The 14,236-nt window shown below is 39.1% G+C and overlaps 1 protein-coding gene across 18 annotated transcripts in view; it reads right to left on the bottom strand.

Annotated features, from left to right (window-relative positions):
- Nucleotides 1-609: 609 nt before the first annotated feature.
- Nucleotides 610-14,236, bottom strand: part of LOC109062925 (SRC kinase signaling inhibitor 1-like) — a 125,288-nt gene continuing 111,661 nt past the window's right edge. For 15 of the 18 annotated variants that reach the window (XM_042721991.1, XM_042721979.1, XM_042721999.1 and 12 more), the window contains 5 exons: nt 13,749-13,901; nt 9,897-9,953; nt 9,046-9,795; nt 7,755-7,868; nt 610-4,744 (listed from right to left, as the gene is read on the bottom strand). In XM_042721991.1, the coding sequence (XP_042577925.1) occupies nt 4,277-4,744; nt 7,755-7,868; nt 9,046-9,795; nt 9,897-9,953; nt 13,749-13,901 (1,542 nt within the window). In that variant the 3' untranslated portion in view covers nt 610-4,276. Of the gene's footprint in view, nt 5,115-7,754; nt 7,869-9,045; nt 9,796-9,896; nt 9,954-13,748; nt 13,902-14,236 lie in introns of all 18 variants that reach the window. The other 3 variants (XM_042722091.1, XM_042722105.1, XM_042722111.1) reach the window with 3 other exon arrangements.

The raw sequence follows: 14,236 nt of genomic DNA, 5'->3' as shown, positions 1-14,236 counted from the left end.
TCATGGCACCCACACTGACAAATTAATTTCTTTTTCTTCTGTATCTATAGGTGTTTATATATCTTTGTATATAGAGTGATTCTCTGTTGGTATATAACTCTACTCTAGAGATGGGAAGGTCACAGCGTGGGTAAAGGGCTCGCACCATTACTAGTGCACTGATGGTCAGAGTTGAATTTAATCTGCTCAGCCACTCAGTAAAACACATTCAGAGCTTGCCACTCAACTCTGGTTACCACATCACCACAGATCACAGTAAGACTGGACATGCCTGAGCCACAAAGAAATCAGACATAGAAAAAGTCATTTTTTCCTACTTTGACTTTACAGCTGTGAACTTCTTTTCATTGCACTTGACCTCACTATTCTCTCCATTGACTTAAAAAAACAAAAACATGTATATAATTTTTTTTTTATTTATTTAAAAAATCATCTGCACCGTGCGATTGCTTTTAGGATGTACATGCATTGCTATAATTATTGTTTTTAATATTTTTTAAAAACTTTTTATATATACCTTATAACTCCATCTTTTAAATAACACTTTTTTTCAGGACATAATTTTGTAGGACTCTCTAATAATTACGGTTTTATTTACATGTTATAGTATTTTCATTCTTTTTTCTTTTACTGTTTTCTAGTATTTTAATATTATTGTTTGATGTCAGAATTTTGTAACATCCACACATCCATATAGAAAAAAAAATCTCACTTAAGGGACTAAAGAGCTCTGGTAAAATATTCTACATAAAGACGTCCCATCAAAGACCATTCAACAAAGAATGTGCTTTCTTTCTCCAAATTACTCCAGACACAACTAGCAGAAGCATCCAGCTCCTATTTCCTGCAGTCTTTCTGGGGGGAACTCTAACCTGCAACTCATACTGTTTCCTTGACCAAGGCATTTGTACACTGAAAGTTTAAACATCTGTTATTCAGTAGTGCCTCACTGAGTAACTACAGTATAAGCAATACATTTCAGACTTACTCCCTACCACTAGATGGCTGTGACAGTTCATTTACATTTGCCATTATAGCCACATTTAATTTCATTCCACCCAAAGCAAACAAATGAAGAGTTAGCAAATGACATTCTCAGGTCACAATACAGATTAGAGCTTCATGAATATCAGCAATGCACCTGATTTCACTCGGATCACACTAATTAAATTCTTTTGACTGGCTGGCTGGATAAAGGCTTTTTCAGATTTACCCAACTTATAAACTCATAAAATTAACAAAATATCAACCTGTGGTAAGATGCAGCTATACTTCATACATGAGCTGGGCTGTACAGAGTAATATTTTCAACTCAATATACAAAACACTTTTCTTATGAATAAATAATTTTCCAGTGTGCTATATATTTCATCAAGATTACAAAAACAAAAATATGTACAAATAAATCTCAGTTAATATAAAATCAACAAACAAAAAATATACAAACGCAAATCTAGTATCATACTTTTTTTTTTTTTTTTACCAACCATGTTGAGTGAAAAATAAATGACTAACTTTGAAGATGTATTCATATATCATGTCTGAGCTGATATCTTACTATGTTTTGAGAGAGAAAGATACTACTTTAAAAAGGGAGATTTCACCACCTTCCTACATTTATCCATCACAGTCTCCGAGGGTAGTCAAGAAAGTCTTTTCTTAGCACACAAATTTCTACCCATGGCTTTACTAAGAGGGTGAAGTGCACTTCCTGACAGGATGTGCTGTAGATTCTTAGCATCTCCATCCAAGCATGAAACCCGCTTCTGGTTTCTGAGAAACGGTAGGCGCAAGGGTAATGTTTTGATCATTTGAGTGTGCTCACCGCAGGACGAATTGCTAAATTTGCTAGTTTGTAATAATAGTTTGGTCTGAGTCCTTAAATAGGCCGAGCTGTGAACTTTCCAGACAGGACTTGAAAAATCTAGAGTGTGAAAGATCTAGAGAACAAATCAAGACAAGTTTTAATCATTTTAACAAATGTAATTTTAAGGAATTTGCAAACCACCATTGAGTTGCTTAACTTTTTGTATAACAAGCAGATCCCGGCATGAATTACAAATAAAGCTTTGTTTTCAATCACAGATGTTCAATTTAAACAACACCATATTCAAGCCATGGCTTAAATTTAGGAGTTTCCATGCATGTAACAGCCTTAGCTTGACCTTTTTGCCTCTCGCAGCACATCCCACATGAATCATTGTACATTTCAGACATGAATTACAGGCCGATTTGGCTGCGAGACACGGAGTAACACCACTAATCTCTCCTCTGGCCATTTACTCTCGACGTCAACCTATTGCTTAAGCCATTATTTTAAACCCCGCACCACAAGCAATCAATTTCACACACTGGTTTTGTCAGAAAGCTGGAAAAATCTCCCCTCTTGCTCTATTCATCTCATTCTATTCCACTCTCACTCAGCTTTTCACATTTAAATTCTCTGGGCTCATGAGGAAACCTGCAGGTTGTGGCATTGACAAATTCGCAACATAGGAAAAAAAATATTTTTTTTGTTTGTGTGTGTGTGCGTTATAAGGACTGGAATGAGAAAAGCAGCTGGGTGGGCATAACCAGAGCCTCAATGACCAAAATAATAATTATGCTTTTGCATTTCAGTATTATGTCTGTGGAGAGCAATGAAACCAGAGAATGGATGTGATGTTCATATTTATATCACCATTCTAGGTAATCATAAACTGGCACACAATTACCTTCTAAAAATGATATTGAATCTAAGTGTCTGTAGTTTGATAGAAAAGTAAGCGGAGGGTTTGACTGGCTCATTAGGAGAAAGGATGAGTTGGAATGCTCTACCGCACAGATGTCTTCTACTCGATGGATCACGTCCACTGGCATACATGCTGTGGAATTACGCTTAGTCTTCTTGCTTGTGCAACCCCTACACGGTGAACCTAACCATCTGTTTGTTCATTTTAAATTGGAATTCAGCTTCACAGTCTGGGAGGCCCAAAGGTTAAGACAGCTTGTGCCGAATGTTTGATGATTGTCAGATCATTGTACTTTCTCTAGCTTCTAAAACCTGTTGTGCTTCTGTAATGACAAGAACCGGGAAGTATTCTAAATATATCCTTACAGAGGAAAAATGTGACTGTTCAGAAAACAAAAGCTTAACAACACCATCCCATAATAAGTGATTTCAAAAGTAGGCAGTCCTCCACTTTCTCACAATTCCTCTGTTGCCATGACAACTTGTGCTAAGTTACAGCAAACATGTAAAATGGCTGTATGAAGACCTATCTGAGTGCAAATGAGAACAAAAATAGACTCTTAGGCAGTGTATGTGTATCAAGGAGAAAGTTCTTCTGAAAATGAAAATTCTGCATGAATTGCTTTTTTTCTGTAGAACACAAAAGAAGATATTGTGAAGAATGTTTTTGTCCACACAGTTTAAGTCAGTGGAGTCCCAAACATTGTTAGACCCTACCGACTTCTATTGTATAGACAATAAACCAAGGAATTTTTCAGAAAGCAAGTCATTCAGTTTGCAACAATATAAAAATGAGTAAATCATGACAGAATGTTCATTTTTGGATAAACTATCCCTTTAAGGGAGCTTATAATCATCAAAATGTGAATCATAGCACCAATTTCAGTTATTTTCCTTTAGCAGTATGCCTGATAGCCAAAATCTACATTAGAACGAGCGACACTGCCTCCACATTAAGTTTTTGCTGTTATTTTTTAACATTCTTTTTGTTAATATAGATATGAGCAATAAAACGTCTCGACAAACACTGACTACTACAGTACTCACTTTCGATTATTGCAACTCTACTTGGTTTTACATAGTCTTACAGTCTTGATTTTACACTTGATGGACATCTACCGAACTCAGCTAGACCTCCAACATGTGAGATTTGGCAAATGAATGAGGGTTTGGGTAAAGAGTCCTTCCCCAGGCCTCCCGTGGGTGGTGTGATGCTGGCTGTGCAGTGGAGCTGGAAACAGGCTGGTGGTGAGTGTCCAAGCCCATCTGTTGGTTCTCTAGTTTGAGGAACTGGCAGAAATGCAGAGTAGATAGGGTTTACAGTTTGAATCTGTTCACAAACTGAAGAAGGATGAGCCTATGATGCAAAACGCTGCACTAAGCCTCCGTGCACTACGTCACCATTCTCTGCAAGGCGTCTTGGTAAGGATATCCAGTGAAAGGATCAGGAACAAAACACTACAGAAACTAAGCCTCCAAATTTTTTTTTAGGTCAGTCACACTTCAGTTCATCTACTTGTACTGTCTGCATTTCCAGCCATATCCTCAATCACTGTCTTCCAGAGTCACCATCTTGGGTTCAGTCTTGTTCCGCTCCTTGACAAACTCCAAGCTTCCGGTGACGGAGGGTTTCAGGGCCAGCGAGGATAGACTTAGTGAGGTGAGAGCAGAGGGTGAGGTTGAGGAAGAGGAAGTAGGTGAATTCGGAGAGGGAGGGGAGCGGCCGTTGGAGATGGGAAAAGGAAGGCTTGATGAGTTGACGTTCTGTTCTCTGAGTAACCGATGCTGTCTTAAGGTGGACGAGAGCAGGAGGGCCTCCGCCGAGAAACTGGATGCAGAGAGGCTAGCAAGAAGTGCTTTGGCCTGGTTGGAGGAGGCCGTCAAGGAGGACAGCGCCCCCTCCTGGGGATACTTTCGCAATCTGGAGGGCAGGTGGCCAGAGAAGCTAGCGGCTCTGGTGCTTGCGAGGAGCGACTCGGTTGCTCTGGCTCTGCTGATGTTCAGACTTAGAGCCTGAGGGGCGGGAGTTGAGGGTAAAAGTGAGGGGATAAAGGACAGGAGAGTGGGTAAAGAAGAAACAGTAAAAACTAAGAATAAAGACATTTTGGGAGGCTTTTTAGGTTTGGTTTGGCTGCAATGTGTCATTAATCTCTCTCACAAGACACTTTCTCTAAGTAATGAATGAGGCTCTGGTGAATATTGAAAACTGCATGATGTTTTAGGCCATTTCCTTAAAAGTACACAGGATTGACTAAGAGGAACTGGGTAAAGGATTGTGGGCTTCAGTCAGGAGATGCTGATGAAGAAGTGGTGGTGAAGACAGCGGAGGAGGAGGATACGCCTTGGTCAAGTCAGGTTGTTTTGGGTCGTTCACTTCTGTTCACTGGGTCGAAGGGTTGGACGTGAATGGTTGCCATGAGGGCAGACGAAGGATGGCATGTGACACGCAGGCAGGTAGTGGTGATGAATAGAACAATGCAAGAGGAAGGGGAGGATGGGAGGAAGGATGAAGACAAACAAAGGACAACGTTATTCAGGTTAGGATCATTCATGCATGATGCTAGCCTGGTACACAACTCTCACGTGTGGATTTCACCACATGAGGGTCAATCCACATACATTTATAACACTCACAATGCATTATGCTAGAAGAAATGGACCATTTGATCCCAAGATCTTGTTGGGTTTATTGAACATATGCGCATACACATCTCTATTACCATCAGTCACTCACACACACTCTTTCGGTTCCTGTGAGACAGGACGCTGAAAGTGTTCCATTGAGATCTGCTCAGACTCTAATCAGTTGCGAGGGAGATGGATGGACAGCACGGATACAAGGAGTGAAGAGGACAGCGAGATGGGGGTGAAGAGAGAGCCCAGAGAGCCTGTGTCTTTCCACATGACGTGCCAATTATTCCACCCTGATAGAGCAGAAAAAGACTCCTCATCTCTCTCTCTCTCTCTCTCGCCCGTATCTCTCTTCCCTTTAACCTTCTCCCTCTCTTTCATTTCAGTCATTCTTTTCCAAACCTGCTGGCCCATGTTCTTTTCACAGAGCCTTCTCAAAAAGTCCCTGGAGAACACAACTATGATGAAGGATAAAATAGCTACTGCTGTTGCACTGTCATAAAGAAAACATTTCCCCTTTGGCCATTTTCCACTTACTTTCTCAGTCCTTTTAAAATTCATGTGTCACAAGCTCATGTTATTGAGAATAGACATAAAGCTGTTCAAGGAAGTCATATGTGAAATGAAAATGGGTGCTAGAGGGGTGCACAAACAACTTGAGATAGAGAAAAAAATATACATTAATGAAATATGTGCAACATAAGGGCTTTTGTGCATTTACTAAATTTGAGTAAAACTATTTTATTATGCTGTCTGCAAAAATATTTAATTCTATTGACAGCATAATAGTTTTAACTATGAAGAAAATCTGAAAGGAATTTTGAATTTCTTTTGAAAGAAAATAATACTTTTATTTAGCAAGGATGATCCATGTGACAATCAAATGTAACCGACCCCAAACTTTTGAAAGGTGGTGTACATTTCATTTGCACTCAGTTCTGACTAAATTCACAATTAGACAAGGAGAAAAGTGGAGCAGTGATATGTTAATCAAGCAATCAGAGAGAGCATTCATTTCAAAGATAAAGTCTTTTAAGAGAAGGCTAGAGTAAAACTAAATCAAACGTGGATGAGGCTGCGAGGCACAGTGAAAGGCACAGCAAGCAGGAAAAGAGCCTCAATGAAAAGAGTCTGGGTGAAAAGATGTGTATGCATAAATGTTTGTATCCATTTGCTGCTAAAAGGGTTAAGACAAAAAGGAGATATACGCAGTCCACTTCAAGGGGAATAATTAGCTGTTACACTGACAAGACTAAATCCTGATCATATCCAGCTTAGCAGGAGTGCCTATAACAGCAAATATGCTCTCCTGTAATTATAGTTGCAATGAACCCTCTGATCTTGCTCTCTTGCCAATATCTGCTTCTCTCTTCCTTCCCCATAAGAGATTAGATTCTTTTCTAATATTCATGGCCTGTTGAACAGGAGCCAGATTTATCAAACACAGAGTGAGGAGATTTACAGAGCGCAGCATATCTATCTTCTCTATACCTACAGCACACAGACCCTCGGCTGTTTGTGTGTGTGTGTGTCTTTTTCTCCCTCTAATCTGTCTTTATAAAACCCTCCCCTGTTTTCTCCACCTGTCTCATTCACTTCGCTTATGTTGTAGAGCTCACATTTCCCTAGTCTCGGACTTCCTGCTTTCTTTCTACCCTTCTCCTGAGATCCACCTGTCTCTGGTTTCTTTGTTCTGTTAGGGGTTTTTAAGTGCACTTTAGAGTCCCAAATGTTCTGCATTTGATGCACAAATTCAGCTTTTTCAAAGCGTCACTGCTAGAAAGTTATCTCCCAGCCTCACTTCACTTGTGACTGAGACACACAGACAAATACGTGCATGTACACACACACATCTTCCCTAAAGCTCTCGGCAGTAGTCTGAGCTGTGGATTTTGAGCTCTGAAATGCCCTCAGACAGACATTATGAATTGGTAGAAAATGATGATCTTAGCTTTCAGAAAACCATTTTAAATATTAATACAAACTTACACAACATCAAGGCTAAGATTGAGACTAAAACAATGTTCGATGTAAAACCAAGACTGAAAAAAAGAACAAACATACAAAAAAAAAAAAAAAAAAAACGAGGGCAAGACTACAGTCAGACTAAGACTAAACTGGACCAGGCTAAGCCTAAAATTTACACTTAGGCTAGATTAAGACTAGACCAAAACTAGAACTAAGACTAAACAAAAGAATAAAACCACGTTTAATTTTTAAACCAAACTAAAAATAAACCAAAACAAAGATTAAAGATAGACCAAAACTAGACTGAGACAGATAGACAGACAGAGATAGAACCACAGAACGATAAATAAAAATGGAATGATAGACAGAATGATAGAACAAGTGAGATGTAGAACAAAAGAATGACTAGACAGACAGATCATACCTGCTGTTGAGCCTGGTTCTTAAGGAAGTCCTCTCTCTGTTTGCTTGTTTTGCTCTTTTCTGAACCACTTTGCTGCAGGTGCTTGAGACGAGACAACACTTTTCCACCACCAGTCTGAGAAGGATGAGAGAGAAGAAGAAATGAATCTGTGCACTATATTTGGTAATATTTTTCATCCAATTTCCAACAGTGTATTTGCTATCGCCGGCAGTCAATGGAAGTGCTGAAGGAGATTAGTGTTCAAGACAGGCAGGAGGGTGATGTGTTTTTAATAGAACACATGCATCTCAGCACACACACACACAGACACATATTACCTATAATTTTTTGTATCAAATTCAGAAAATATAAATGATACAGCTCTGCACAAAGTTTCTCTCTGTGAAATATGAAATAATGAACACTTTCTCTAGCCTTTTCTCTCTCTGCATATATTACCTACACAATATCATGCACTTGACCAAAGTCTAGAGTCGCAACCAGCCAACAGACCTTTTGAAGCTCAAAGAGGCACATTAGCTGTGTGTTTTATGCAAATGAGCACCTCACTGAATGAGGGGCTTTGTAAGAGGATCTAATGCATGCAATCAGGTGGACCTGCGGTTGCCAGGCTCCATCTGTCCTATGAAAACCGCGTGTGACGACCTAGAGCAAGGGGCTTGATCACAACAGTTAGGAGGGATGATGCAATGCTGGCTTGTATACAAATGTGTGGGCTGAAAGCAACGCAAAGGAAAACACAAGTGACTTCATCCAAATCCTTCCCTTCTGTCACACATGGAGATCAGCCCTGCTCTCAGCGGAGTAGAGTAATACACATGATATCTGGTGCTGCTTCGTAGCGGTTTATACTTACAACTACTCTCTGAAGACGAAAGACAAATGCGAGGAGACAATACCACATAAATCACTCTACAAAATCACTCGAGTAGTTACGAAGAGCTTCCCTGGGCTTTATCTTTTTATTTTACGAGAAAACCACATATAATGTCTTATGTACCAGAGGAAAATAAGACAAGGGCAAAGTAATCAAATTGCAAAGTCATTTTAAGAAAAGTAGCAGGCTAATAAAGAAGAGGAGGAAACAAGAGAATTTATTGTGTGAAAGATACATGTATTTCTACACAGGTTGAAGGCAAACAATTTATCAAAGCATTTGCAAAAGGGAACAAACTGATCTAGTTGAGGAACCCAGCGGAAGAGACCAAAAACCTTCCACCAGACAGGAAGAATGAAGATGGAAAAGACAGAAAAACCAGGGCTGAAGAAGATACTGAAGGTTAGGTTGAACCTTTGCTGTGGATGTGCTGATGCAGAATGGTTTGGGTGGGACAGCAGGTTTGTTAGTGTCTCCTCCGTCTGCAGGGGTCTGTGCTGTATGTTGAGTGCTGCCAGGTCTCTTGGTGAAGGAACTCTTCTCCTGGACGGATGTTGGGAAGATGTTCCCCATGTGAGGATCAGTGCTGAACTCCATCAGGCTGAGCTCCAGCTCACGGATGGTTTCCTCCAGACTGTCCAGACGACGGTACGTGCTGTGGCAGATGTCTTCCTTTTCCCCTCCAACGCCTTGAGTGTGGCTCAAACCCACTTGAGATGTCTCTACAAGCCCATTTTGTGGCCAGACAGACAATGTAGTGTCTGAAATTCTAATTCGCTCTTCTTTCGTTTGTGTCGGCTCCTGAACCCTTGGCTCCCTCCTCAGGGGCTGTTTAATTGCTCTCTCGGTTGTTAAGGGCGGGCACGACTGGGCCACATCCTGGACTGGACTCTGGAGCTCCCTTTGGGCCGCATCCAAGTTTTGAATCCGAGGGACTTTTTGGCTGGTTGACAAGTCTTGTTTCCATAGCGACAGACGGGGAGTCCTCACAATGTGGCTGAAGTAACTTGCTCCGATGTCATTTCCAGTGTTATTGCCTTTATTTGTCTGCATGCTGTCAGACGGCTGGGTCTCTTCTGAGTCCTCAGAAGGGGACGTGGGGTGAGAGTTACAATCAGTTAAGACTATCTGGGGAACTGAACTGGAGGACATCCCGTGCTGCATCTGCAATGTAGCAGGAGTAATTTGCATAATTAACCCATGAATGTGAATCATAAATGTATGAAGTTGTAAGGTTAATGTAAAGGTGGCTATAAAGATCTTACCAGAGGTTTCTCTGTAAAATCACTGGAGTGATCATCACCATGCTTAGATGTGATCAGCTGCTGGCACGTATGTAGAATAGCACACATACAAATACAAAATTAAATATAATAAAAAAACCACATAAATATTCAAACACATTTACCCAGGAATAGTTCTCAAAATCACTTAAAAGCACTCACAAATCATTCAGTCCTCATTTACTTGCGTTTATTCAACCTTTTTCATGTCTGAATTCAAAAACATGCACAAGAACTATAAAAATAGTCCAAAGTAGTCAATTTGAGTCACTTGAGTGCATAAATAAATCGTGAACAAATCATTCAGACTACTTTTGTGAAACAGATTCAAAATACCCAATTCAAAAGAATCACAAATCAGCTATTTCTCTCATACACCTAAATTATTGTTACTTTTAGTATTAAAAATATTACGCAATTAGAAGACTTGGAATATGGACTACTTTTACGATACCTTTAATACTTTTGAATACTTTTTGAATGTTGAAAGTTTCAGGCTCCAATCATATTGCTTCATGAAAAAAGAGCATAGTAAAACACAATTTCTCTTTCTTTGTTCAACAAAAGAAAGTCATATGGGTTTGAAACGACATGATGGTGAGTAAATGATGATAGAACATTCATTTTTAGAAGAACTATTCCTTTAAAGATCATTTCAAAATGTAAAAACAGCAAAATTCAAAAATCAGGGCAAGTGCTACTACATTACTATATCAAACCACTTTTAGCTTCAGTGGAGGAAATTGGGCATTTTAACACAAAACAGACATGCACTGGCAAGTGCACACTCACACACTGTGTACAGTATATTGTGATTGTGTAGTTGTGTTCATGCTCACTGTGATGTGTGATTTTTGTGCCTAAGAGCATCTTTGGTCTTTAGTTTGAGTGCAGTGAGGTTTTTTTTTTTTTTTTGTAGTCATAGGAGTATGTCTAACATTTTAGAGGGACACATTTTGGGGTAAACTAAGATTCATGTGTATGCATGAGTGTACAACAGCTGTCCACACTAGCTTGCAGGAGAGGCTGTTACCTGTCCAGCCGAGGGCACATGGGGCAACAGCTGTAAACTAGAGGGAGGAGGATATTTCCTGGGAGAGGGCAGATGTCGCTCAAAGAGCTGAGCAGTCAGGGAGATCGAAGAGAATGAATGAAAAATATGGGATGCACAATATCAGTTCAGACCAAGCCATTTCAGGATTTTTCATGAAAAGCTCTGATGTCATTTAGGACATGCACATTCATATACAGAGTTGTAAATCCCATGATTTATTTAATCAAATTACCTTTAAACAATGTTTAGACTTTAGCTATTTATGTTCATGAATGTGTATGTAGAGTGCGGGTGTTATTGAGTAATGGGTTTGTTTGAGATGCAGCTTGTGAGCCTCATTAGGTTTGAGGGGGAGGTCAGTATGGTGTCACTGCAGCAGAGCCCAGATCTCCACAGGTCTCCACAGGGTTTCCAACAGAGACATGCAGTGGGGATGGAGGACAAGAGACATCTGCTCGCTTACCCTATCATCCACTCAACCAAAACAACAAAATATGTCTGCTTGTTGGTGTTAATGAGCCTTGTAGTTTGTGTGCCGTGTGTGTGTGTGTGTGTCTGTGTGTGTTGCTGCCCTGAAGCAGGTCAAGGAAGCCTAAAATCAACACCAACTCAGCTCACGCAGTGTCAATGAGGACAAATGCACTGTTATGGCCCCCTGGTAAAATGATAATAGAGACAGCTAGGGAGAGAGGTTAGAATTCAATTGTGCATCAATTAAACAAATATAAAGCGATCTGATGCATGTTCTGAAGCAACTGAACTGCAGTTCAAAACCATAATAATAATAAGAATAATTGTCCCATAGATCACTGTTAAAAGGTTTAGGGACAGTAAAAATTTACTTTTTTATTCAGCAAGGATGGATGCATTCATCAGCACTTTGGGTGACCTGAATTCGGTCCTTCATCCACATGCATTAAATTTTTATTACATTATAGGCCATATTGTGACATTTAAATGTTACAACTATCCACTTCAAATAAATGCTATTCTTTTGATCTTTAAAACCATGTTAATAACTTAATATTAAGAAGCAAAGAAGCACAACTTTTTAAACTTGCTAATAATAAATGTTTCTTGAAGGGTTACTCCATCCCAAAATGAAAATTTTGTCATTAATCACTTACCCCCATGTTGTTCCAAACCCGTAAAAGCTTCATTCGTCTTCGGAACTCAATTTAAGATATTTTGGATGAAAACAGGGAGGCTTGAGACTGTCCTATAGACTGCCAAATAAATAACAGTGTCAAGGTGGCAATTCTGAGCTGTATGCAGGCGGCGTACGCTCTTTTTTGTCAGCTGCGCTGCGCCAATGCATTGTTTGTTTTCAAACCAAAGCGTAAATACACGTAAAAACAATGTATCCTTGTGGTGCGGCTGACACAGAAGAGCATAAGCCGCTTGCGTACTAGTCAGATTTGTCAAAATGGCGCTACGCTGATTTGGGAGAGACACAGGAATAGGAATTGTTGATAGGAATTGTTGAATAAAGTTGTTATTTTTGTTATCTTCGTGTACAAAAAGTATTCTCGTCACTTCATAACGTTACAGTTGAACCACTGATGGCAGATGGACTATTCTGACGATGCTTTTCATACTTTCCTGGACCTTGACACTGTTATTTATTTGGCAGTCTATAGGACAGTCACAAGCCTCCCTGTTTTCATCCAAAATATCTTAAATTGTGTTCCGAAGACAAACAAAGCTTTTACGCGTTTGGAACGACATGGGGGTAAGTGATTAATGACAAAATTTTCATTTTGGGATGAAGTGTCCCTTTAAGCAGTAAATCATCATATTAGAATGATTTCCAAGGATCATGTGACACTGAAGACTGGAGCAATGACTGCTCAAATTACATTTTGAACTATATTAAAATAGTTTTTTAAATAACAATTTTATCAATACATAGTTATTAAATATTTTTTAAATAATATTTCACAATATTACTGTATTGCTGTATTTGCAATCAAATAAACTCAGCTTTAGTGAGCATAAGAGACTTCTTTCAAAAACATTGAAAAAATCTTAAAACATTTGAACAGCAATGTATATATGTAATATAAAATACAAAATCAAATGTAAATAAATTATGGCGTTTACAAAGAGTGATTATTAATAATGTGTACTGTTTTTGGAAATATCCAGTGTGCCGTAGGTATGACAGAATATCACTATTATAGCAGGTACTGTATATGAATTTCTTAGCATTTTATTCCATTTTTTTTTCAACTTTCTTAAATTACAATTCTGCATCCTTCAAATTCAGTTGAAATTGGAATAGAATCAGTATGTAGAAGGCAGTCCCAATTAAATTTGAGTGGTGCATAACCCTGCTCTGAAGTTGCTAATGCATCTAGAGATAAAGTATATGGGTAAGTGAGATGGCATATATTAGATGTTATGGTTGTTGATTTCACATACAGTTAAATTAGACACAAATGGTATCCCACAATATAGTGCCTAACTAACAGCACTTTACATCAGTACAGCACAAGACATTATCAAACCACTCATTTGAGCTTAATAGTTCATGAGCCAAAGAGCACAGACAGAAATTCAGATCTCCTGCCTGCTAATGTGTTCTTAATGAATGAGCGAACCAGCCAACTGGTAGAAGCCACCAATTTGTGTGTGTGAGCGTAATTTCACTACTCTGTGGATGTACACCAGACACATCTGGTGCTTGTGACATATGGACATTAATCACCAACATTAAGACTTCAGCCGTTAGGTTACAGACGGTCAGATGAGACTCTTTAGGTAATACATGTGCTCACCTCCAGCTCAGCTGCTAACTTCTCCTCAGCACCCTCCTCTTGTTCTCCAGCAACAATGGTTGGAGGGGTGGAGGCCGGTCGGGGGGCTTCAGATACACTCCTCCTCAGCTTAACGTGTGGCTTCTGAGACTCAGTCTCCTCTGATTCTGACTTCTGTTTACATACACAAAGACAAAAGACAAATCTTTATATACTATATGCATTTTTTTTAAAAAAGGGAACACACACACACACACACACACACACACACACACACACACACACACACACACACTTACAATACTTTTAGAGACATACTGTATTTTTGGACACTTAAATCACACTTAAAATGTCTCAGTGTTGTTGCTTCGTATGTACAGTATGTATGTATGTATGTATGTATGTATGTATGTATAATTGTGTATTTATTTCTTTTTTAATTTAAGGAAAATTTCTTATGAAATATAAACATTTATTTATTTATGACTGAAACGATCAATGAATGAATC

Source organism: Cyprinus carpio, chromosome A3 (genome assembly GCF_018340385.1).
Source record: "Cyprinus carpio isolate SPL01 chromosome A3, ASM1834038v1, whole genome shotgun sequence".
Classification (NCBI taxonomy): Eukaryota; Metazoa; Chordata; class Actinopteri; order Cypriniformes; family Cyprinidae; genus Cyprinus; species Cyprinus carpio.
The sequence above is the reverse complement of the archived record's forward strand: the minus strand, read 5'-3'. Positions and strand labels throughout refer to the sequence as shown.